Source organism: Rhinopithecus roxellana, chromosome 12 (genome assembly GCF_007565055.1).
Source record: "Rhinopithecus roxellana isolate Shanxi Qingling chromosome 12, ASM756505v1, whole genome shotgun sequence".
NCBI lineage: Eukaryota > Metazoa > Chordata > Mammalia > Primates > Cercopithecidae > Rhinopithecus > Rhinopithecus roxellana.
In genome coordinates this window covers 1,797,115-1,823,350 of record NC_044560.1, presented here as the reverse complement: position 1 = coordinate 1,823,350, position 26,236 = coordinate 1,797,115, and the positions used below count along the sequence as shown (strand labels likewise).

The 26,236-nt window shown below is 46.7% G+C and overlaps 1 protein-coding gene across 1 annotated transcript; it reads left to right on the top strand.

The window, feature by feature from the left end:
• Positions 1–4,519: 4,519 nt before the first annotated feature.
• Positions 4,520–16,817, top strand: LOC104677786 (PRAME family member 20). Its single transcript, XM_030913289.1, has 3 exons — positions 4,520–4,828; positions 13,937–14,518; positions 16,256–16,817. Exons 1-3 carry the CDS (start codon positions 4,536–4,538, stop codon positions 16,815–16,817), a joined length of 1,437 nt encoding a protein of 478 aa, XP_030769149.1. The 5' UTR covers positions 4,520–4,535.
• Positions 16,818–26,236: the final 9,419 nt, after the last annotated feature.

The following is a 26,236-nucleotide window of genomic DNA, read 5'->3' as shown; positions in this document are numbered from 1 at the left end:
ATGCTCTAGAACTTTGAGGATCCCATTCCATTTCTTAATAATATCTCTAGAGCAAAGGAAATCTTAAATTCTGTTGGAATATGAAGTTTGGGCAAAGTGATTTGCTTTGACAAGTGTTCCTTGTACAGAATTCTCTTTTTATACTTGGTGGCGGCCTGTGCCCGCATTGTTCCACCAGTGACCAAGTCTTTCCGAGTTGCATGAAAATTGTCTTGAGACTTGCTTATGTCCTAGTGGTAATTTTTGCCCACCCATGACCAGATTATCCTGACACTAGAGACTTTTTCTCTGGAGTCCTTTATACTTGGCTGTGACCACCATAGTGGCAGTTTAATTGGTCATCCTATGCTGCCTTTAATTTAATTTAATTTTTTTTTTTTTTTTTAAGCAAGTTTTGCTCTGTCACTCAGGCTAGAGAGCAGTGGGCACCATCTTGGCTCACTACAACCCGCCTCCCAGGTTCAAGTGATTCTCATGCTTCAGCCTCTCAAGCAGCTGGGATTAGAGGCATGAGCCACCACACCAAGTTAATTTTTGTATTTTTAGTAGAGACAGGATTTCGTTGTGTTTCCCAGGCTGGTCTCCAGCTCCTGGCTTCAAGTGATCAACCCACCTCGGCCTCCCAAAGTGTTGGGATTACAGGCATGAGCCACCACGCCTGGCCTCACATTCTCTAATTTTCTCAAACTGCTTTGCTGAGCTAAGCCCATGTCTTTGGGAGGAAACACCCTTTAACTTCTTGGAAACATCGAACTTCTCTCACTCCCCTCAAGGATAATGTTGAATTTTCAGATTCTACATCTTCTCTTTTGTAGCTACTTAACCTTTTAATTTTTAACCTCAGTCTAGACACAAGACTTTCAATTCTTGCAAGATCCCCAACAGATCCCCCAAGATCCCCCAACATATTCACATGTCGTGGTTTCTTCCGCAAATTTCATTTAAAACAATCAGCCCCACCCTGCCCGGCTCCCACCCTTCTTTTTCCTATCTAGTTTTCATTGTAATTGAATTATCCTATCTAGTTTTTCATGGTAATTTTGGCCTGATTTCCTTCAGAGAATCTTTGACCTTAATTTTAAACCGATCACATCCTCATTGTAACTCTTCCACCTGAATGGAGACGTGGGGGTGCGTGCCTGTAATCCCAGCTACATGGAAGGATGAAGCATGACAATCACTTGAACCTGGGAGGTGGAGGTTACAGTGAGCCGAGATGACACCACTGCACTCCAGCCTGGGCTAGGAAGTGAGACTCAGCCCCCAATCCCACCACACCAAGAAAAAATTAAATTATACCACCCAGGTAATCACTGGATACATGATGATTTCTATTGTGTTTTCTTAGGGAATGTCATCTCTGTCTTTGTACAACTTTTTAAACTCTGAAATATTTTGATTAATTTGTGACCAGGGATCCCTCAACAAAGATACTTTCAAGTTTTTTCTTTCTGTCTAATGTCAGAAAGAGATTCAACCCTTCCCTATCTCACACTCAGGACTATGAAAGACACGTTACTACAGCTCCATGTTTGTGGAGTGAATCAGTGAATGAGTCCTAGACTTTCACCCTATCCCTAAATCTTTCACTTTGATGGATGAATATTTAAGTTCATCAGTTAATCTGGAAGAAAGCCAAAAATCCAATCAGGATTAACTGGGTGGAGCTTAAGAAATCTAATCAAATGTAGTTTTCTTTTTTTCTTTTTCTTTTTTTTTTTTTTTTTTTTTTGTTTTTGAGACGAATCTAGTCTATTTCTCAGGCTGGACTGCAGTGGTACAATCTCAGCTCACTGCAACCTCTGCCTCCTGGGTTCAAGTGATCCTCCTGCCTCAGTCTCCCTCGTAGCTGGAACTACAGGCACAAACCACTGCACCTGGTTAATTTTTGTATTTTTAGTAGAGATAGGGTTTTACCATGTTGGCCAAGCTGGTCTCATATTCCTGACCTCAAGGGATCTACCCTTCTCAGCCCCCTAAAGTGCTGACATTACAGGTGTGAGCCACTGTGCCGAGCCAAGGTGTTTTGCTGATTGGCAAAGGGGTGATGTGATTAGAAAGGTCCATAAAATCCTCTAAAAATCTAATGGGAGAGACCTGAGGCCTGGAGTTACTTATTAATACTGTGAGGGGTCCAAGCACCCTGAACACTGAGTCCAGATCTGATAAGTTACTACCTCCATAAAGACACTCCCATCTGATCTGCAGTCAGCCAGTTTCAGATGGTTTCAGGCAGCCCAAGATGGCACAGAGAGTTATCCTATCTGTTTTATCAGATGAACGGATTTTGGCTTTGAATTTTTCTCTAAATGCAGGTTTGTCTTTATCCTCAACATTTTGATTTATGCTTTGGTTTTTGCCACTTCAAAATTCTTAGACAAGCAGTTTTTGTGTTTTTGTTTTTTGTTTATTTGTTTGTTTGAGAAGGAGTCTTACTCTTGCCCAGGCTGGAGTGCAGTGGCGTGATCTCAGCTCACTGCAACCTCCAACTCCCTGGTTCAAGCAATTCTCCTGACTCAGCCTCTCAAGTAGCTGGGACTATAGGCGCCCTGACTCAGCCTCTCAAGTAGCTGGGACTACAGGCGCCCGCCATCATGCTTGGATAATTTTTTTTTTTTTTTTAGTAGAGATGGGATATCACTATGTTTTCCAGGCTGGTCTTGAACTCCTGACCTTGGGATCCACCCACCTCGGCCTCCCAAAGTGCTGGGATTACAGGCATGAGCCACCACACCCAGGTTTCTTGACATTTTAAATACATATTTTGTGATTTTGTGTGCCCTTAAATTATAGTTCATAGACTTTGGGGCATTGTGATTTTACAAGTTAGGTTTTCGTTTTTACTAAAAGTTGTTTTTTGAGACAGGGTTTCACCCTGTCAACCAGGCTGGAGTGCAGTGGTGCAATCTCTGCTTCCTGGGTTCAAGGCGGTTCTCGGGCCTCAATCTTCCAAGTAACTGCGATGGCAGGTGCATGCCACCACACCCAGCTAATTTTTGTGGTTTTTTTTTTTTTTTTAGCAGAGACAGGGTTTCACCATGTTGGCCAGGCTAGTCTCCAACTCCTGACCTCAGGTGATACAACCGCTATGGCCTCCCAAAGTGCTGGGATTACAGGTGTGAGCCACCACACCCAGCCCCTTCAATAAAAGTTTTAAAACATTCTATGTAATATATATATATTATGTAATTACATTCTATGTAATATATACACATATACATTCTATGTAATATATATAATATATATTATATATATAATATAACATATATATGTCTAATATTATACATAGACATAGTCTTGCTCTGTCACTCAGTCTGCAGTGAAGTGGCTGGATCTCAGCTCACTGCAACATCCACCTCCCAGGTTCAAGTTATTCTCCAGCTTCAGCTTCCCGAGTAGCTGGGATTACAGGTGTGTACCACCATGCCCAGCTAATTTTTTGTATTTTTAGTACAGACAGAATTTCACCATGTTGGCCAGGCTGACCTCAAACGATCTGCCTGCCTTGGCCTCTCAGAGTGCTGGGATTACAGGCATAAGTCACCATGCCCAGCCATTTTTAATGGTTCATTTTTAATATGTGTAAGAGGTGTGTATGCAAACATCTCTGTCTTGCAAATGATGCATAACACTGTCACATAGCTTTCAAAGTTTCCCACTGAAATTTTCAATGAGGCTGGGATGGAGGCTCATGTGTGTAATCCCAGCAATTTGGCAGGCCAAGGTGGGTGGATTGCTTGACTATAGGAGTTCAAGACCAGCCTGGACAACATAGGGAAACCCATTGTCTTTAAAAAACGTCAAAAACTAAAAGATTAGCTGGGCATGGTGATGCATGCCTGTGGTCCCAGCTGCTTGGGAGACTGAGGTGGAAGAATCCTGTGAGCCTGGGAGGTCAAGGCTACACTGAGCCGAGATTGCACCACTGCACTCCAGGCTGCGTGACAGAGCAGGACCCTGTCAAAAAAAAAAAAAGAAAAAGGAAAAAAAGGAGGAAGGGATGGATGAGGGAAAGAAGAGAGAGAGAAAGGGAAAGAAGACAGACAGAAAGAGGAAGAAAGAAAGCTTAAATAATGAAAAGAAAACAAATAGAACCCATTCTAGGGATGCCCCGTGAATGTTCACATCCAGCTTATTTGTAGGAACTGAGAATGTAGGCATGTAGGCTTGTGACACTCCCATTCCCAATGTTTTAGAATCTTGAGTAATTTGAAATTTCCCCCAAAGGTGGGAGGGATTAAGTTTCAGGTTCCTCCATGCTCACTAGTCACTGGATGGAGCACTGGATAGAGAGGAAGGGCTAGTGTGGGTCCTGCCTCCTCACTGCTTGGGAGACGCTCATGCTGATGCAGCAGAGGCAGAACGCTGGCTTTATGGCCGCTGAGTACAGAGTAGAATTGGAGTAAACTGAGGACTCTTTCACCCTCACCAGAGCAGTGACTTTGGCCCTGGGAGAAGATGAGATTGCAGGGGCTTGGCCTGAGAGTGATGCCTTTTCTCTGGATTTGTCCTGTGGAACTTTTCCTTGCAGATTCATGAAGATGCACATCCGGACTCCAGCCAGACTTCTGGAGCTGGCGGGGCGGAGCCTGCTGAGGAACCAGGCCTTGACCATGTCCACCCTGGAGGAGCTGCCCACGGAACTTTTTCCCCCCCTGTTCATGGAGGCCTTCAGCAGGAGGCACTGTGAGGCCCTGAAGCTGATGGTGCAGGCCTGGCCTTTCCTCCGCCTTCCTCTGGGGTCTCTGATGAAGAGGCCTTGCCCGGAGACCTTCCAAGCTGTGCTCGATGGGCTTGATGCACTGGTTACCCAGAGGGTTCGTCTCAGGTGAGGTGGCCCAGATGGGCTGGTGGGGAGGGCCCAGGTGTCCAACACAAGGAAGAGCTGGGTCATGAGGAGTGAGGAGGTCCAAGGGGGGCCTACAGGCTTCTGATGGTGCTGGTGAGGAAGCTCAGAGAGGCCTTGGCCATTGCCCAGCTCCTCAGGGAAAGGACTGCTCACCACGCGGGGCCCACTGAGGCAACAGGAACCTGACTTCTAGTGGCACTGAAAGGCACCACTGAAAGTGGGAACTAGGCTGGGCACAGTGGCTCACACCTGTAATCCCAGCATTTTGGGAGGCCAAGGCAGGTGGATAGCCTGATGTCAGGAGTTGGAGACCAGCCTGGCCAACATTGTGTCCAGAATTGGTTCCTGCCGGTGAGTTCGTAGTCTCGCTGAGTTCAAGAATGAAGCCACGGACCTTCGTGGTGAATGTTACAGCTCTTGAAGATGGCACAGACCCAAAGAGTGAGTGGTGGCAAGGTTTATGGTGAAGAGCAAAACGACAAAGCTTCCACAGTGTGGAAGGTTGCCGTGGAAGCCAGCAGGTTGCCGCTGCTGACTGGGGTTTCCAGCTTTTATTCCCTTATTGTCCCCTCCCATGTTCCATTTCTGTCCTATCAGAGTTCCTTTTTTTCAATCCTCCCATGATTGGCTACTTTTAGAATCCTGCTGATTGGTGTGTTTTACAGATGAGATGGAGTCTCGCTCTGTCGCCCAGGCTAGGGCGCAGTGGCACGATCTCAGCTCACTGCAAGCTCCGTCTCCTGGGTTCACGCCATTCTCCTGGGTTCACGCCATTCTCCTGGGTTCACGCCATACTCAGCCTTCCGAGTAGCTGGGACTACAGGCGCCCACCACCAAGTCCAGCTAATTTTTTGTATATTTAGTAGAGATGGGGTTTCACCGCGTTAGCCAGAATGGTCTTGATCGCCTGACCTCGTGATCCACTCTCCTCAGCCTCCCAAAGTGCTGGGATTACAGGCGTGAGCCACCGCCCCCAGCCTTCATTTATCTTTTTAAGTAGGAAGGGGTTTTATCATTTTAAGTAGGAAGGGGTTTTTCCTCAGGATCAGTTGTAGGAGCCTTTTTAGTCTGGGATGTTTCCTTCCAAAATAGGAGATGCAAGTCCTCCAGTGGTTCACAGTTGTATTGAGGCTGGTCTGGCTGATCTTGGGACTCCTGAGCTGAGGGTCCCATAGGTTCTTCAGGGGGTGTCCAAAGTTTAACTTGGCTGTGGTGAGTCCAAGATTCCACTCCTGCCACCTTAACTGAAGTAGGGGTAGAAATAATTACCAAGTATGGTCCTTCCCACAAGGAATTCATAGATGGGGAGGGAGAGGGGAGGGACTTGTCCAAGACTAGATCTCCCAGTTGGAACAACTCTGTTCCCTTGTCTCTGTGACATCCATCGGGTAGGTTTTTAAGGTTTTGTTGATATTTTGTCAAGGAAGTTATATCCTTGACCAGGTTGGCCATTTCCTGATCAAGTAGGAAGTCATTTGTGAGAAAATGTTGTCCATACAGTATTTCATATGGACCAAGTCCCATTTTGTGAGGAGAATTTTGGATTCTCAATAAGGCAGTAGGCAAGAGAGTAGGCCATGGGAGATGAGTTTCTTGTGTTAGTTTCCTTAAGTGTCTCCTGAGTGTTTCATTTGCCTTCCCGACCTTGCCTGAGGATTGTGGCCTCTCGGTGCAGTAAAGGTGATATTGTATCCCTAGCGCCCTGGAAATTCCCTGAGTTATCGTGGCTTTAAAAGCCAGATCATTGTCACTTTGGGGAAGCCCAAATCTAGGAATTATTTCATGAATTAGGACTTTAACCACTTCCTGAGCCTTCTCTGTCTTGCAGGAGAAGGCTTCTCTCCAGTTTATAGAGGTATCAACACAGACCAACAAGTGTTGAAATCCCCTTGACTTAGGCATATGCGTGAAGTCTAACAATAATAATTGAAAACTTATATACCTCTACAAGACTCTCAACTTAACCCACTCTCTGTTAAACCAATCTAACTGCCAGTCCTCTCCGGGATAGTGCCCTATTCTTTCTTCCCCCAGAGAGGCCTTATGATGGACCAAAGGATTATTCCTTCGGCACACCTCACAGGCTTTGACTACTTGTCAGATGATCTGGAGGAGATTTGGCCCTGTAAATAGGGATTTGGCCATTTGATGAGTGCTCTCAATACTCATATGAAAAGTTTGCTGGAGGGTCTTAAGTATTTTCCACTGACTGGCTTCGGGTATGAGTACCTTTCCCTCTTCTGTCATTGACCAGCCCCGAAGGAGAAAACTATGCCCCCGTGAAAGTCCTCATTCTGTTTCTGTCGGGAAATACTGGGGCTTAATCTCTTGGAGAGGGTTGTTCCATACCAAGGGTCCTTCCACAGGAATTTCTAATGGGAGGTTCCACCTGGCAGCAATTTTGGCCTCAGCGTCTGCCTGACGGTCTCCTTCTGCCTTTTCTCTTTATCTTTTTGATGGTTTCAGCAGTGTAAGACTGCCACCTCCTTGGGTTTTTGCACTGTGTGCAATAACTCCATGATTTCCTAGTGGTATTTAATCGGGGTTCCCCCAGAGGTTAGGCACTCCATTTCTTTCCATATTGCCGCATGGGCATGTAGGATTAGATAAGCATACTTGCTATCTGTATACACATTTATTATTTTTTCCTTTCCCAGTTCTAACACTCGGGTAAGTGCCACTAGTTCTGCTAAGTGGGCGCTGGTCCCTGGGGGAAGAGGCTTACTTTCAAGTACTGTTACGTCACTAACCATGGCATAACCTGCCCTTCGTATCCCATTCCCCACAAATGAGTTTTCATCAGTTTATGGGTTAAGGTCAGGATTGGCTAAGGGGACTTCTAAGAGATCCTCTCAGGCGGCATAAGTCTGGGCTACAATTTGTTTGCAGTCAGGCTAGATTGGTTCCCCATCCTCTGGGAGAAAAGTAGCAGGGTTGAGGGTCACTATGTGCATATTTGAAGCACCAGTCCGTCAAAGAGTAGCACCTGGTATCTAAGCAGGTGGTTGCCTGATAGCCATAAATTTCCTTTGGCACCTAGTATGCCATTTACATCATAAGTAGTCTAGTGAGATCCTTTCCTTGTATCATTTTGATAGCCTCTGATACTAAGATGGCCACTGCCACAATTACCCGTCAACTGTGAGGCCAGCCTTTTGCTGCTACATCAATTTCCTTACTTAGGTATGTTGCTGGTTGTGGAGTTTTCCCACAGTCTGCGTAAGGACTCCAAGAGCTATTCCCACTCTGTATGTGACATATACAGAGAAGTTTTTTTTTTTTTTTTTTTTTATACTTTAAGTTCTAGGGTACATGTGCATAACGTGCAGGTTTGTTACATATGTATACTTATGCCATGTTGGTGTGCTGCACCCATCAACTCGTCAGCACCCATCAATTCATCATTTATATCATGTATAACTCCCCAATGCAATCCCTCCCTCCTCCCCCCTCCCCCCTCCCCCCTCCCCATGATAGGCCCCAGTGCGTGATGTTCCCCTTCCCGAGTCCAAGTGATCTCATTGTTCAGTTCCCACCTATGAGTGAGAACATGCGGTGTTTGGTTTTCTGTTCTTGTGATAGTTTGCTAAGAATGATGGTTTCCAGCTGCATCCATGTCCCTACAAAGGACGCAAACTCATCCTTTTTTATGGCTGCATAGTATTCCATGGTGTATATGTGCCACATTTTCTTAATCCAGTCTGTCACAGATGGACATTTGGGTTGATTCCAAGTCTTTGCTATTGTGAATAGTGCCGCAATAAACATACGTGTACATGTGTCTTTGTAGTAGAATAATTTATAATCCTTTGGGTATATACCCAGTAGTGGGATGGCTGGGTCATATGGTACATCTAGTTCTAGATCCTTGAGGAATTGCCATACTGTTTTCCATAATGGTTGAACTAGTTTACAATCCCACCAACAGTGTAAAAGTGTTCCTATTTCTCCACATCCTCTCCAACACCTGTTGTTTCCTGACTTCTTAATGATTGCCATTCTAACTGGTGTGAGATGGTATCTCATTGTGGTTTTGATTTGCATTTCTCTGATGGCGAGTGATGATGAGCATTTTTTCATGTGTCTGTTGGCTGTATGAATATCTTCTTTTGAGAAATGTCTGTTCATATCCTTTCCCCACTTTTTGATGGGGTTGTTTGTTTTTTTCTCGTATATTTGTTTGAGTTCTTTGTAGATTCTGGATATTAGCCCTTTGTCAGATGAGTAGGTTGCAAAAATTTTCTCCCATTCTGTAGGTTGCCTGTTCACTCTGATGGTAGTTTCTTTTGCTGTGCAAAAGCTCTTTAGTTTAATTAGATCCCATTTGTCAATTTTGGCTTTTGCTGCCGTTGCTTTTGGTGTTTTAGACATGAAGTCCTTGCCCATGCCTATGTCCTGAATGGTACTACCTAGATTTTCTTCTAGGGTTTTTATGGTATTAGGTCTAACATTTAAGTCTCTAATCCATCTTGAATTAATCTTCGTATAAGGGGTAAGGAAAGGATCAGATGGATTCACAGCTGAATTCTACCAGAGGTACAAGGAGGAGCTGGTACCATTCCTTCTGAAACTATTCCAATCAATAGAAAAAGAGGGAATCCTCCCTAACTCATTTTACAGAGAAGTTTTGTCCTGTGGGAAGGCTTAAGGGTAGAACTTGTACTAGGGCCTGCTTTGAGGTTTTGAAGGCTGTTTCTGCCTCTGGTTCCCATCCTACTAGATGAGTATATAGAGGGATTACTGTCTCATTGATGGCCCTAGGTCTCCACTGACCATTTGGTTTTTACACTCCTAGAATTGGGGTGTTGCAGGGACTGCTGCATTTTCTTACTAAGCCTTGAATTTTAAAATGTCTAACAATATCCTGCAATCCTTTATGAGCTTCAGGCCTTAAGGGATATTGCCTTTGAAAAGGAAAAGTGTTGGGTTCTTTTAGCCTGATTTGGACTAGGCGGGCATTTTTCACCCTTCCAAATTGTCATTCCAATGCCCAGACTTCAGGGTTGATTCCCTCCTCAAGTAGAGGACAACAAATGGCTAACTTGTTCCCCATATTCATATAGATAATAGCTCCAGCTTTGGCTAATATGTCCCTCCCTAATAAGGGTGTGGGACTTTCAGGCATAACAAGAAAGGCATGTGAAAAGAGCAAAGTCTCCCAATTACAACTGAGGAGGCGGGAGAAATACCTGGTTACAGGTTGTCCCAGGATTCCTCGGATGGTAATGGACCCTGAGGACAGCCATCTAGGGCAGGAGATTAACATTGAGAAAGCTGTGCCAGTGTCCAGGAGGAAGTCAATTTCCTGGCCTTCAATGGTTAAACTTACCCAGGGCTTAGTGAGGGTGATGATATGAGCTGGCGTTTGCCCCAGGTGCCCTCAGTCCTATTGTTGGATCATCTGGTTGGGGGCTTCTGGCCCAGAGAACCTTTGTCCTCTGGGGCAGTGTGCCTTCCAATGATTGCCTTGGCATAGCGGACATAGGTGAGGGGGTGTCTTGTTTCTCATTGGACAAATGTCCTTGCAAACCACACTGATAAAAAGCCTTATCAGGTGATTGGTCTGCTCCATTTTCTGTCCTCTCTGAACCACCAAGGTTTGTTTGTCTGAGGACCATGACTAAGGCTATGGCCTTTCTCTTATCTTGCTTTTCCTTTTTGAACTGTTCCTCTTGGTCCCTATTATAGAACACCGAGGTTGCCAGGTTTAATAAAGCCTCCAAATTTTGTTCAGGGCCCCGGGCTAATTTTTGGAGTTTTCTCCTGATATCTGTGGCTGATTGGGTAATAAACTTAGGATCAATTGACCCTTGAGGGAGTCAGGTGACAAGGGAGTATATTTTTTTAAGGCCTCCCATAGGTGTTTGAGGAAAGTAGTAGGATTTTCTTCCTTTCCCTGAGTTATGGTGGACATCATGGAATAATTTATGGGGTTTTTCCCATTTCTCCTTAGTCCTTCTAGAACACAGGTCAACAGATGTTTGCGACTCCAGTCCCCATGATCTGAGTCGAGGTCCCAGTGGGGATCCATACTGGGGATGGCTTGCTGACCAGTAGAGAATTTGTCCCTTTCTTCAACTGTCATTCTATCATTTACTTGACTAAGAGACCAGGTATCTCCAAACTCTCAGGCTGCAGCTAAAGCCACATTTTTTTCATTAAAGGCCAGGGTTTGATCTAACAACAGCATGATATCTCTCCAAGTGAGGTCAAAGGTTTGCCCTGGACCCTGTAGGACATCTATGTACCTATCAGGAGCATCTGAAAACTTCCCCAGGTATATCTTGATCTGCTTTAAATCAGAGAGGGAGAAGGGGACATGTACCTGAATTGCCAAATTCCCCTCCCCTTACAGCTTGAGGGGGTCATAACTGATAGCCTGGGGTGGGGTGTTGTGGTCCCTTGGAGATTTCTTTGCTTGTTTCCTTCTGGGTGGGGGAGATTAGAGGAGGCTCATCATGAATAGGAAGGGGAGCTGTAGGGAGGTTAGGATATGGGAGTAAGCTGAGAGGTCCTCCTGTGGAATATAGATTGCAAGCTTTGCATAGTTGTGGATTATCTTTCAGTGAAAAGAAAGCTTGGACATAAGGTATTTCACTCCATTTGCTTTCCCTCTTACAGGACAGGTCAAGCTGCAGGATAGTATTATAATTTATGCTTCCCTCTGGTGGTCATTTTTCCCTCTCAGAGAGATAATAATGGGGCCAGGCTGTAGTGCAGAAAAAAATAAGCTGCTTCTTTTTCAGGGTTTGTAGGTCAAATTGGTCCCAATGACTTAGAATGTATTTCAAGGGTGAGCTTGTTGATGCCTGAGTGTTTCCTATCTAAAACAGAAAAAAACCACCTGCAGTTTTGGTCTATTTTTTCCCCCACCCAAGAACCCACAATGGTCCCTGAACCCTGCTGTTCGGAATAGTTGTACTCACCAAAGCAGCAGCAGAAACATCTGCTTTCCTCCTGACCACAAAGAGGACCGAGGAAGGTCAGATTTAGTGGCCTTTACCAATGCATTCTCAAATACCTGCACCCTTGCCATTCCTCTTAGACCACAAAGAGAACTGAGAAAGGTCGAATTTAGTGGCCCTTACCAACGCATTCTTGAAAACCTGCTAATTAGTCCTAAGCTTTTTCTCCTGTTGATATTGGGACCTTACCCTTGTCCTATAAAGATGATATTTCTCGAGTGGAGGACCATACCCTGAGGGAGGGAAGGGATCTCCAGGGTTGGAAAAGTGATGCCTTTTGTCCTCACTTCTCATCATATGACTAGGAAGGCTATCCCCCTCAATTTTGGAGTCTATAATTTTTTAGGCTCCCTATATCTTAGCTTCAGGAATAGCCTTTGTTAGACCTGCTAGTCTGACGAGGGATCCTAAAATTCCAGATTGTCCCCCCACAACAGGGCTTTGGGAAAAAATTGTCTTTCTGATTGGTAAGCCCAGGTGCCTAAAGAAGGGAACAGTGTCCCGAAATTTATATTAGAAATAATCCTTATAGAAGAAACTAGAAGAGCACCAGGGACAGGAAGTGGTTTCTAGATGCAGGACTAGCCTCAGAAAAAGAAGTGGGAGGAAGTTTGTCTGACAGGCATTAGGACCCAGGAGGCAAGGGTCACGATAGATAGGATAGATGGGCAAGTCTCACTTGGGCAATGCAACTTTGAGAGCTCCGCTCATGGCTTCAGGGTCAACCAACTTTTTTGTTGGGACCCTGGAGCTGAATGGCTTTCCTCTCTGTTGACCCTGGGCTCAGCCCAGAAATGCAGGAAAAGTAGAAGCTGGTTTCAGGCAAACCAGTGCTTCCAACTCCGAAGAGTCAGGAGATGTTAGAGGGCCCTTTCCCAGAAAGCCTGACACCCATGTCTTTAGTCCAGTAGCTGCACTAGTCGCTTTTAACCAGCTGATAGGTGCCCAGTGATTAGCCCTCAAATTCTAAGGAAAAATAGGACAGAATAGCAAGTAAAAGGGGTCTGATGGTACTCATCATGTGGTGAGATCCTGGACGAGCCCCCAAGATTTGTCCGTAGTTGGTTCCTGTCAGCGGGTTTGTGGTCTCACTGACTTCAAGAATGAAGCCGCAGACCTTGCAGTGGTTGTTACAGCTCTTAAAAATGGCACAGATCCAAAGAATAAGCAGTAGCAAGGTTTATTGTGAAGAACATAAAGACAGTCTCCACGGCATGGAAGGGAACCCAAGTAGATTGTTGCTGCTGGCTAGAGTAGCCAGCTTTTATTCCCTTATTGTCCTCTCCCATGTTCCATTTCTGTCCTATCAGATTGCCCTTTTTTCAATACTCTCCACTATTGGCTACTTTTAGAATCCTGCTGATCAGTGCATTTTACAATCCTCATATAAGACATGGAAGTTCCCCAAGTACCCACTCGACCCAGGAAGGCCAACTGGCCTCACCTCTCAACATGGTGAAACCCAAATCAGTTAAAAATACAAAAATTAGGCCGGGCGCGGTGGCTCAAGCCTGTAATCCCAGCACTTTGGGAGGCCGAGACGGGCGGATCACGAGGTCAGGAGATCGAGACCATCCTGGCTAACACAGTGAAACCCCGTCTCTACTAAAAATACAAAAACTAGCCGGGCGAGGTGGCGGGCGCCTGTAGTCCCAGCTACTCGGGAGGCTGAGGTGGGAGAATGGCGCAAACCCGGGAGGCGGAGCTTGCAGTGAGCTGAAATCCGGCCACTGCACTCCAGTCCGGGTGACAGAGCGAGACTCCGCCTCAAAAAAAAAAAAATACAAAAATTAGCTGGGCATGGTGGCAGACACCTGTAATCCCAGCTACTTGGGAGGTTGAGGCAGGAGAATTGCTTGAACCCAGGAGCTGGAGGTTGCAGTGAGCTGAGATTGTACCACTGCACTCCAGCCTGGGAAACAGAGGAATAATTTATCTCAAAAAAACAAACAAACAAAAAAAAAACTGGTGGAACTGGGCAGGATTCAAGGGTAAACCAGTGTGGAGAAAAGTCAGAGAGAGGGAGAAGAAGCAGGGAGGAGAGGAGCTGATATCCAGGATGTAAAGTATATGTTCAGAAGTAAGTCCTTACATTCTCAGCTTCTCTTCTATTTTTCCACAGGAGGTGGAAACTTCAAGTGCTGGATTTACAGGATGTCAGTGAGAACTTCTGGATGGTTTGGTCTGAAGTCATGGTCAGTGGGTGCTTACCAAATGATATGTGGAACAGAAAACCAGTGCAGGACTGTCCAAGGATGAGAGAACAGCAGCCCTTGACAGTATTCATAGACCTTTGCCTCAAGAACAGGGCTCTGGATGAATGCCTCACCTGCCTCTTTCTATGGGTCAAGCAGAGGGAAGGTTTACTACACCTGTGCTGTAAGAAGCTGAAAATGTTGGGAATGCCCTTCCACAATATCAGAAACATCCTGAAAACAGTCAACCTAGACTGTATCCAGGAGGTGGAAATGAATTGCAATTGGACACTACCTGTCCTGGCAGAGTTTACCCCATACCTGGGCCAGATGAGGAATCTTCACAGGCTTGTCCTCTCTGATGTGGATGTCTCTCGCTACATTTCCCCAGAGAAGAAGAAGGAGTTTGTTACCCAGTTCACTTCTCAGTTCCTCAAGCTGCGCTACCTCCAAAAGCTTTATATCAACTCTGTTTCTTTCCTTGAAGGCCACCTGGACCAGCTGCTCAGGTGAGGGAGGGTAGTGAGCTTTCTCTGCAGAACACAGCAGAGCCTTTCTTGTTAGAGTGGGCATCTACTGTGAGCCCGCCTATGAGGATGTAACAGTAAAGGGGACACTAGAATGTCAGTGCATTTCCCTGTTGGAAGCTCTGTCCTGAAATGGGTATCACACATTCATCCCAGTGAAGACAGAAGAATCAGCTGGGGTAGATGCTATAGAGAGGCTGCCATGCTAGGAAACTAGCTACTGGAGGGTTCAGATTTAGTGAGGGTGCATTTGTGAATTCTTCCTGAGGATGTGTGTCTAAGTTAAGATGACGAGAAACAGGCCAGGGATGCTGGCTCATGCCTGTAATCCTAGCACTTCGGGAATCTGAGGCAAGAGGATAATTTGAGCCCAGGAGTTTAAGACTAGTCTGGGCAACATAGCAAAGACCCCTGCTAAAAAAAGAATAACTAAAAAATACAAACAAGATAATTTTGCTTTCTCTGAGATGAAATTTCACTTTTATCGCCCAAGCTGGAGTGCAGTGGTGTCATCTCGGCTTGCTGCAACCTCCGCCTCCTGGGTTCAAGCAATTCTCCTGCCTCAGCCTCCTGAGTAGCTGGGATTACAGGTGTGGGTCACCACACCTGGCTAATTATTTTTGGTAGAGGCAGGGTTTCACTGTATTGGCCAGGCTGGTCTCAAATTCCTGACCTCAGGTGATCCACCCGCTTCGGCCTCCCAAAGTGTCAGGATTACAGGCGTGAGCCACCACACCTGACCCAAAAACAAGACAATTGTTAAGAAGATTATAGGAAGTAGGGAAGTGAAGTGGGCACTGAAGAGGGGAATGCTCAGCAAACCTGCACATTTCAGAATATAAGCTCTGTTCTCAACAGCTTGGTGAACACGAATTACCCATCTCTAATTCCCTGTCCTAATGGTTGTTTTAAGTTCCAGGTAAATTAATTACCTGAGAAATGCATGATTCTGAAACAGAGGGTCAGGGAGCAGGCACAAAGAATGACGAAAGAGATAGATGGTTTGCTGATGACACAGGCATGTCAGGGACGCCTGCAGCCTGCCCACCTCAGCTGATGTTGCATTATCCTGCCTGGATTTGTCCCTTCTGCCTGTGTCTCCACTGGGCTCCTGTAGCCCAGAGATGTGGTTTTTCTGCCTGACAGATGAGGAAAGGAAGCTTTAGGGATTCTGTGAACTTGATCCATTCCTATAAATGATGGTGAAAAGACTCAGCCTCAAATGGAATTTTTATTTCTTTTTCTTTTGAGACAGAGTCTCGCTCTGTCACTCAGGCTGGAGTGCAGTGGCATGATCTCTGCTCACTGCAACCTCCACCTCCTGGGTTCAAGCGATTCTCCTGCCTTACCCTCCCAAGTAGCTGGAATTACAGGCACCCGCCACCATGTCCAGTTAATTTTTGCATTTTTAGTAGAGACAGGGTTTTGCCATGTTGGCCAGGCTGGTCTCAAACTCCTGACCTCCAGTGATCTGCCTGTCTCAGCCTCACAAAGTTCTGGGATTACAGGCGTGAGTTACTGCTCCGGGCCTAAAATGGAATTGACCTCGGTGGCAAAGCTCTTCATCACGCAGCATCCTAAGTGTTGACCATCAGACAATCAGAATGACCCTTGGCTTGGGCAAAATGGTCTTCGTCCTTCACCTTGACATTCCCCACCACCCTCCACTCACCCCTATAATTCCCCAGAACTAACTTCTTGCTCTCTCTCTCTCCCCAGCTGTCTGAAGACTCCATTAAAGATCCTCGCAATAACTAACTGTGTGCTTTTGGAATCAGACTTGCGGCATCTGTCCCAGTGCCCGAGCATCGGTCAGCTGAAGACCCTGGACCTGACGGGCATCAGACTAGCCAATTTCAGTCTTGTGCCTCTCCAAGTTCTGCTAGAAAAAGTTGCAGGCACCCTTGAGTACCTGGATTTAGATGACTGTGGGATCGTAGACTCCCAAGTGAACACCATCCTGCCTGCCCTGAGCCGCTGCTTTGAGCTCACCACCTTCAACTTCCGTGGAAATCCCGTCTCCATGGCCACCCTGGAGAACCTGCTGTGCCACACAATCAGATTGGACAACTTATGTCTGGAGCTGTATCCTGCCCCGCGGGAGAGTTATGATGCTGGTGGTACTCTCTGCCGGAGCAGATTTGCCCAACTTGGGGCTGAGCTGATGGGGAGAGTGAGGGACTTAAGGGAGCCCAAGAGGATCTTGTTCTGTACTGACTACTGCCCTCGCTGTGGCAACAGGTCATTTTATGACCTGGAGTTAGATCAGTGCTGCTGTTGAATACCTGCCTATTTTGGTAGATATATCAAATTCATTTTTCTGGACACCTGAAAACTAAATCTAGGCCTTTTCACACCCAGGCTGGAGTTCAGTGACACAATCCCCCGCTCACTGCAACCTCTGCCTCCTGGGTTCAAGCGATTCTCTTGCCTCAGATGCACCCACAGTAATGCTGCTTAAATATTTCAATGACACATTTTAAAAGTTTCATCGGCCGGGCGCGGTGGCTCAAGCCTGTAATCCCAGCATTTTGGGAGGCCGAGAACGGCGGATCACGAGGTCAGGAGATCGAGACCATCCTGGCTAACACGGTGAAACCCCGTCTCTACTAAAAAATACAAAAATCTGCCGGGCGAGGTGGCGGGCGCCTGTAGTCCCAGCTACTCGGGAGGCTGAGGCAGGAGAATGGCGTAAACCCGGGAGGCGGAGCTTGCAGTGAGCTGACATCCGGCCACTGCAGTCCAGCCTGGGCGACAGAGCGAGACTCCGTCTCAAAAAAAAAAAAAAAAAAGTTTCATCTAGGCTGGGGACAGTGGCTCATAATGAAGCCACATAATGAAGTGCTTGTAATCCTAGCACTTCAGGAAGGCTGAGGCGGGCGACTCACAAGGTCAAGAGATGGAGACCTTCCTGACCAACATCGTGAAACCCCATCTCTACTAAATATACAAACATTAGCTGGACATGGTGGTGCACGCCTGTAGTCCCAGCTACTCAGGAGGCTGAGGCAGAAGAATCACTTGAACCTGGGAGGCGGAGGGTGCGGTGAGCCGAGATCGTGCCACTGCACTCCAGTCTGGTGACAGAGCGAGACTCTGTCTCAAAAAAATAAATACAGGCTGGGCACGGTGGCTCACGCCTGTAATCCCAGCACTTTGGGGAGGCTAAGGCAGGTGGATCACGAGGTCAGGAGATCGAGACCATCCTGGCTAACACGGCGAAACCCCGTCTCTACTAAATACACAAAAAATTAGCTGGGCGTGGTGGCGGGCGCCTGTAGTCCCAGCTACTCGGGAGGCTGAGGCAGGAGAATGGCGTGAACCCGGGAGGCAGAGCTTGCAGTGAGCCGAGATCGCACCACTGCACTCCAGCCTGGGCGACTGAGTGAGACTCCGTCTCAAGAAAAAGAAAAAAATAAATAAATACAAATAATCCATCTCAAAAAAAAAAAAAAAAACATCTTTTTGGGGAGCTGGGTCAGATCGATGAGAGATTTTCTCATAATGCCCCCCCTCTGGAGCCCTATGAAGGAAGAGCCTCTGGGAGGCGCCAGCACTTGACTTGTTCCCTGATGACTGGCAGCCCTTCTTGAATTAAACTGGTTGTAGCCAGTAAAGACAGCCACACTCCATTTAAGCAAAATATTAAAACTATACAGGCATCAAACACTTTTTAAATATTTCCATCTGACATTTAAAAAGTTTCATCTTTTTGGGGAGCTATGGCCAGATCGATGAGAGATTTTCTCATAACGCCTCCTCTCTCTCTCTCTATCAAAGAAGAGACTGGTGCAGCATGTTTTGGAATCGCACATCATCCAAGGGTGGAGAACGATCAAGTGCCTGTGGGTGATGAGTGACCTCCCTGAAGAGCCTCAGGTTCCCTGTAAAATGAGGATGATGATGTCCAACAGCTTATGGGACCCTGGTAGGATCTAATAAGATGGTTCATGTTTAGGGCTTGGCATGGGGCCTGGCATACAGTAAGATCAATACATCTTGTTCTTTTTTCTTTTCTCAGCAGAAGTCCCAGCATTTTCCATTTTTCTTTTCTTTTTCTTTTTCTTTTTTTTTTTTAAGACAGCATCGCTCTTCACCAGGCTGGAGTGCGGTGGCGTAATCTCGGCTCACTGCAATCTCCGCCTCTTGGGTTCAAGCCATTCTCCTGCCCAATGCTCCCAAGCAGCTGGGACTACAGGCGCACGCCACAATGCCCGGCTAGTATTTGCATTTTTAGTAGAGACGGAGTTTCACCATGTTGGCCAGGATGGTCTCAATTTCCTGACCTCGCGATCCGCCCCGATAGGCCTCCCAAAGTGCTGGGATTACAGACATGAGCCACCGCACCCAGCCGCATTTTTCGTCTTTCAATCTCACCTCTGATTCCTGGTAACAGGGAGGCAACAAGAACCCAGGGCATGCAGTGGGGCTCAGGTTGTAGACGCCGCCACAATTTCATCATGATTCCTCCAAACAGCAGAGCCGCTGGAGCCAGCAGGCGGCAGGGTGGGCAGTGCAGGACTGGATTCATTTCTAGTGATTGCTAAGATCAAAATTTCCAATCCATGGGTCTCGACTGCCATCTGCTGGTAGATCAGACCAGATGGTGTAATTTAGGGTTGCAAGAATTATATTTTATGGTATTTTTAAAATTTTACTATTATGTAAATACTATTTTAGTATAAATATTTGTGTTGTCATTTATGTATATTAAAGATATAGGACTTCTAAATGCAATGTAATATTTTAAGAATGGTTAACAACCGGGTGCGATGGCTCACGCCTGTAATCCCAGCACTTTGGGAGGCCAAGGCGGGTGGATCACCGGGTCAGAAATTCGAGACCAGCCCGGCCAAAATGGTGAAACCCCATCTCTACTAAAAATACAAAATATTAGCCAGGCGTGGTGGCACACACCTGTAATCCCAAGTACTCAGGAGGCTAAGGCAGGACAATCGCTTTAACCCAGGAGGCAGAAGTTGTAGTGAGCCGAGATCATGCCACTGCACTCCAGCCTGGGCGACAAGAGCAAGACTCTATCTCGGGGGAAAAAAACAGTCTGGGCGCAATGGCTCATGCCTGAAATCCCAGCACTTCGGGAGGTAGGCGGATCACCTGAGGTCAGGAGTTCGACACCAGTCTCGCTACATGGAGAAACCCTGTCTCTACTAAAAATACAAAAATTAGCCAGGGGTAGTGGCACATGCCTGTAATCCCAGCTACTCGACAGGCTGAGGCAGGAGAATCACTTGAACCCGGGAGGCGGAGGTTGCAGTGAGGTGAGATCATGCCATTGCACTCTAGCCTGGGCAACAAGAGCGAGACTCCATCTCACAAAAAACAAAAAAAAAAAGAATAAAAAAATGGTTAACTTAGTTTGCATTCTCAAAACGAAAAAGATTTTTAAAACTAATTTTAAAGACACTGAACAATAATCGTTTATTCTTTAAAATATACTTAGAATAATACAATTTTAGCACTGGAAGGAAGCATTACAGGTTTTTTTAAATATTGAGTTTATTTTATTTTATTTTGAGACCGGGTCTCACTCTGTCATCCAAGCTGAAGGGCAGTGGCATGATCACAGCTCATTGCAGACCTGACCTCCCAAGGCTCAGGTAATCTTCCTGCCTCAGCCCACCTAGTAACTGGAACAACAGGCGTGCACCATCATGCCTGGCTTATTTTTGTATTTTTAGTAGAGACCAGGTTTCACCATGTTGCCCAGGCTGGTCTTGAACTTCTGGGCTCAAGCTATCCCAAAGTGCTGGGATTACAGGTATGAGCCACTGTGCCCAGACTTCAGTTTGTTTGTTTGTTTGTTTATTTATTTATTTTATTTTATTTATGAGAATGAGTCTCCCTCTGTCGCCCAGGCTGGAGCACAGTGGCACGATCTCGGCTCACTGCAACCTCCGCCTCCAGGGTTCAAGCGATTCTACTGCCTCAGCTTCCCAACTAGTTGGGATTACAGGCATGCACCACCATACCTGGCTAAGTTTTGTATTATTATTTTTAATTTTAGTAGAGACAGGGCTTTGCCATGTTGGTCAGGCTGGTCTCGAACCCCGGACCTCAGGTGACCCACCTGCCTTGGCCTCCCAAAGTGCTAGGACTACAGGTGTGAGCCACCGTGCCCGGCCTATTATCATTTATTTATTTATTTATTTTTATATATTTATTTTGAGATGGAGTTTCACACTTGTTGCCCAGGCTATAGGCAATGGTGCTCTCTCTGCTCACTGCAACCTCTGCCTCCAGGGTTCAAGCAGTTCTCCTGCCTCAGCCCCAGAGTAGCTGGGATTAGAGGCGCCCACCACAATGCCCGGCTAATTTTTTGTATTTTTAGTAGAGACGGGGTTTCACCATGTTAGCCAGGCTGGTCTCAAACTCCTGACCTCAAGTGATCCACCTGCCTCAGCCTCCTAAATTGATGAGATTTCAGGCGTGAGCCACCACACCTGGCCTATTATTTTTTTTATAGCAGTTTTAGGTTCACAGAAAAACTAAACAGAAAGTTCTCATCTACCCTCTTCCCCCTTCAATATAGAGCATCCCCACAGGATCAACACCCACACCAGCGCAGAGCATTCGTCACAGTCAATGAGCCACATGGACACATCATTATCACCCAATGTCCACAGTTTACATGAGGGATCATTGCTGGTTTTTACATTCTATGGATTTTAATAAAGGGATAATGACATGTATCCACCATTAGAGCATCATGCAGAGTAGTTTTGTTTCCCTAAAAGTTCTCTGTCCTCTTCTCATTCATCCCACTGTGCTCCCAGCCCATGGCAACCACTGGACTTTCTACCGTCTCTATAGAAAAAGGCAAAAGTCTTTTCTGGAACATCTAACAGAATGAGTCTTTTCACATTGCCTTCTTTCACTTGTACAGTAAAATCATGCATTTAGGAAACTTTCCTTTGATTTTTTTGTTTTTTGTTTTTTGTTTTTTTTTGAGACGGAGTCTCGTTCTGTCGCCCAGGCTGGAGTGCAGTGGCCGGATCTCAGCTCACTGCAAGCTCCGTCTCCCGGGTTCACGCCATTCTCCTGCCTCAGCCTCCCGAGTAGCTGGGACTATGGGTGCCCGCCACCTCGCCCGGCTAGGTTTTTTTTGTATTTTTTAGTAGAGACGGGGTTTCACCGTGTTAGCCAGGATGGTCTCAATCTCCTGATCTCGTGATCTGCCCGTCTCGGCCTCCCAAAGTGCTGGGATTACAGGCTTGAGCCACCGCGCCCGGCCTTTTTTTTTTTTTTTAAACTCCCTTTTGCCTAATTCAGCCTATATTGTGGTGTCATCAGAGAACATTATAAAAGAGTAGGTAATGGTGGAATTTGTTTTGTTTTGTTTTTGCAGGGGCTCAAAATTGATTTTCCATGTTGTCATTTATTGGAGCTCTACTGAAGAGGATCTGGTCAGTGTGATAAGTAAGTTAACTAAGCAGTCATCTTTTCCCCCGCTTTTCATTGCTTTGTAGATGGATTTGGACAAACTCTTTCAGTTTCTCAGCAATTCTTTTTGCTAACAAATAGCTCCTTACTGGTTTCTGCTTTCTGAATAAATATGTATGCAGGCTGGTTTGTCCAAATGCACTTCAGGTCTATTTAAGGTGCTGCCTGGTCACAGATTGGGAGGAGTGTCAGAGAGAGATAAATCAAAGAGCTGTCACCTTCCACCGTAGCACATTGCAAGGGACATTAACTCACCTCCAAGCAAGACAGAGGTGGCCTGCCTATCTCTGGATAAAATCTCCCACTGCTGGAGGTTGGAGTGGGAGTTGGGACAAGGAGCTGTAATTGTCTGCATCAACCTTGGCTCTGGGAAGCTGAGAGCCAGGGAACCTCTCCTCTCTGGAGTTCTCTCCCTGCACCCTCCCTCACATTTCCTTGTACTACATTGGTTCCTTCTGGTCCTCCAGGTCTCAGCTTCGGTGCTACCTCTTCAGAGAAGCCTTCCGTGACCACCTCCACTGTTCCCACCACTCGCCCTGTTGATTTCCTCCATGGAACACAGGTGTCTCAGTTTGCCACGATGCACACTCTTTGTTTCTTCCAGATGGCCAGCTCTAGGAAGGCAGGGCTCACCCATCATATTCATCCGTGCTGACCGTCCACGCTCACGTTTCAGGAATTCGCGTGGCCCCATGGGAACAGCATCTCTGCTCCTTAATGTCTGGGGCCTCATGTGGGGAGGCCTGCACGGCTCCACTGGGGCCATTAGTGTGTGGCCTGGTCTTCTCCATGAGGTGTATACAGTGCTGGAGTGTCCAGGAGCTCCTTTGCTTACAAGTCTGGCTTCTTGGTGCCCCAGGTTTCTTCCTGTCTCTTTCCATGTGGCTTGTATCCACCAGAGTCTGCCCCACCCCCGGTGGCTGGGCTTCTCACAGCCTGGTGGTCTCAGGATAGCTGGGCTTCTGATATGATGCCAGATTTGAAGGGGCAAGAAGCAGAGCCTGCCAGGCCAGGTAGGCTCCTCCCCCAAAGCTGACCCAGCCTCACTTCTCGGTATACTATTAAAGCCGTCCCAGGGCCACCCCACACCCATAGCCCACCTGCCTCTTGATGGGGGCATGGCAGAGTCATGTTGCAGAAGGGCATGTGGGGGTGGGAACTATTACTGCAGCCATTTTTGGAAACTTCAATCTGCAACATAGAAAGTGGAGGGAAGGGGCCGGGCGTGATGGCTCACGCCTGTAATCCCAGCACTTTGGGAGGCCAAGGTGGGCGGGTCATGAAGTCAGGAGTTCGAGACCAGCCTGGCCAGCATGGTGAAACTCCGTCTCTACTAAAAAGACAAAAAATTAGCCAGGCATGGTGGTGCGCACCTGTAATCCCAGCTACTTGGGAGGCAGAGGGAGGAGAATCACTTGAACGCAGGAGGCAGAGGTTGCAGTGAGCTGAGATTGCACCACTGTACTCCACCCTGGGCAACAGAGCAAGACTCTGTCTCAAAAAAAAAAAAGAGAGAAGGGCTGGGCACGGTGGCTCACGCTTGTAATCCCAGCACACTGGGCGGCCAAGGTGGGTGGATCACCTGAGGTCAGGGGTTTGAGACCAGCCTGGCCAATGTGGTGAAACCCCTTCTCTACTAAAAAAAAAAAAAAAAAAAAAATTGGCCGGGTGTGGTGGCACATGCCTGTAATCCCAGCTACTTGGGAGGCTGAGGCAGCAGAACTGCTTAAACCTGGGAGGCAGAGGTTGTAGTGAGCTGAGATCATGCCACCGCACTCCAGCCTGGGTGACAGAGCAAGACACTGCCTCAAAAAAAAAGAAAAGTGAAGGGAAGAAATGTAAGGTACTTAGAGGAGGTAGCCTCAGTAAAGCAATAGTGTAGTAACAGGAGGTAGAGAGGTGAACACCCATGTGGCACAACGATGAATCGAAATAGGAATAATGCTTCATAAAATAAATATTATTTTTGAAGTTTGGAGGAGGTATTATCGAAACATCAGGAGTTCAGCCTAGGTTCTACTGCTCACTGCACAGAAAGTCAATCACTGAGTCAATTTTTGCCAAGGAAGAAGGCTTTAATTAGGTGCTGAAGCTGAGGAAATGGGAACTGGGTCTCAAATCCATCTCTCTGACTAAAACAAAGGGTTTATATAGCAAGGAAGAAATGTAGCAATGTGTCAGAAAACAGGAACTAGGGAGGGGCAAGGAAGCAATCATGATGAATGAGGGGTCCAGTGTCTCATTGTCTAGATTTAGTGATCTGGTGAGTTTCAGTTCTTTTATACTTCTTTTTTTTTTTTTTTTGAGAAGACTGGAGGAAAGAACTCAGATAAACCAAATGTGAGTGTCAAGCTGTAAGACCGGAAGGGTCAATTTCTATGTTTATCCAAAAAAAAAAAAAAAAAACCGATGGGACTATTGGTTTGGTTTCAGAGAAAGAGTTTACTTGTACCTAGGGGTACAGAAGGCCACTGCATTTGGTTGTACAGGTTGTGCACGGCACAACTCTTGGGGGTGGCATTTCCAGCTGCATGCAGCAAGCCCTGCAGAGGAGAATCCAGGAAACTTCATAGAAGAGGCAGCACTTGAGAGTAGGATTTCAATGGGTGAAAGAGGTTGGCAGAATGGCATTCCAGGAAGAAGGAAGAGTACAGGGAGCCCTACAGAAGGAGGGACCCTTGGGTGGCTACGGTTGTGCGAGCTCTCAGGTTTGGCAGGAATGTAGCATGGGAAAGGACAGTAAGTTGTGATAAAACTCAAAAAGGGGCTTCAGGGAAGATCACAGGAGGCCTTGAATACCAGGTTCAAACTGCAGTTTATTCTCTCGGCCTGGGGTCAGCCAATTACAGCCCATGGGCCAAATCTAGCCTGTAGCCTGTTGGAATAAGACCTGTGAACTGGCCGGGCACGGTGGCTCAAGCCTGTAATCCCAGCACTTTGGGAGGCCGAGACGGGCGGATCACAAGGTCAGGAGATTGAGACCATCCTGGCTAACACGGTGAAACCCCGTCTCTACTAAAAAATACAAAAAACTAGCCGGGCGAGGTAGCGGGCGCCTGTAGTCCCAGCTACTCGGGAGGCTGAGGCAGGAGAATGGCGTAAACCCGGGAGGCGGAGCTTGCAGTGAGCTGAGATCCGGCCACTGCACTCCAGCCTGGGTGACAGAGCGAAACTCCATCTCAAAAAAAAAAAAAAAAAAAAAAAGAGCTGTGAACTAAAGCCAGACATAGAAAGACAAATACTATATGATCTCATTTATATGTAGAATCTAAAATAGTCAAACTCATAGAAGCAGAGAGTCAAATGGTGGTTGCCATGGACCAGGGAGGAGGGGAGAGGAGGAGGTGATGGTCAAAGGGGATGAAGTTTCAATTATGCAAGACGAGTCAGTTCTGGAGACCTACTACACTGCATAGTGCCTGTAGCTAACAACGACACTGTACTGTGTCCTTAAAATGTGCTAAAGAAGGCCAGGTGAGGTGACTCACAACTGTAATCCCAGCACTTTGGGAGGCTAAGGCAGGCAGACTGTTTGAGTTCAAGAGTTTGAGGCCAGCCTGAGACATGGCGAGACCCGTCTCCACCAAACATGCAAAAATTAGCTGAGCCGGGCGTGGTGGCTTACGCCTGTAATCCCAGCACTTTGGGAGGCCGAGGAGGTAGGATGGCTTGAGGCCAGGAGTTTGAGACCAGCCTGGCCAACATGGTGAAACCCCATCTAAAAACACAAAAATTAGCTGGGCGTGGTGGTGCACACTTGTAGTCCCAGCTACTCAGGAGGCTGAGGCCCGAGAATCACTTGAACCCAGGAGGTGGAGGTTGTAGTGAGCAGTGACGGCACCACTGTACTCCAGCCCGGGTGACAGAACAAGACTCTGTCTCAAAAAAAATAAAATAAAAATAACTGGCCAGGCATGGTAGTGCACGCCTGTGGTCCCGGGAGGCTAAGGTGGGAGGTTGGCTTCAGCCTGGAAGGCAGAGATTGCAGTGAGCTGAGATAGCCCCCCGGCACTGCAGCCTGGGCTACAGAGCCAGACCCTGTCTCAAAAAATAAATAAATTGCTAAGAGGGTAAGTTCTGTGTTAAATGTTAACATACACACACACACACACACACACGTACAACCTGTACAACCTGTACATCAAATAATATATGTTATTTATATATTTATCAAATAGTAACGATAAAGGGACTGGGAGGAAACTTAGAGAGGTGACAGGAATGTCACTGACCTTGATG

Excerpts from the sequence above, each read along its gene's own strand:
- LOC104677786 (XM_030913289.1), top strand. The coding sequence starts at position 4,536 with ATGAAGATGCACATCCGGACTCCAGCCAGACTTCTGGAGCTGGCGGGG. Across the intron at positions 4,829-13,936 it reads ACCCAGAGGGTTCGTCTCAG|GAGGTGGAAACTTCAAGTGC; the intron begins GTGAGGTGGCCC and ends ATTTTTCCACAG. Across the intron at positions 14,519-16,255 it reads CACCTGGACCAGCTGCTCAG|CTGTCTGAAGACTCCATTAA; the intron begins GTGAGGGAGGGT and ends CTCTCTCCCCAG.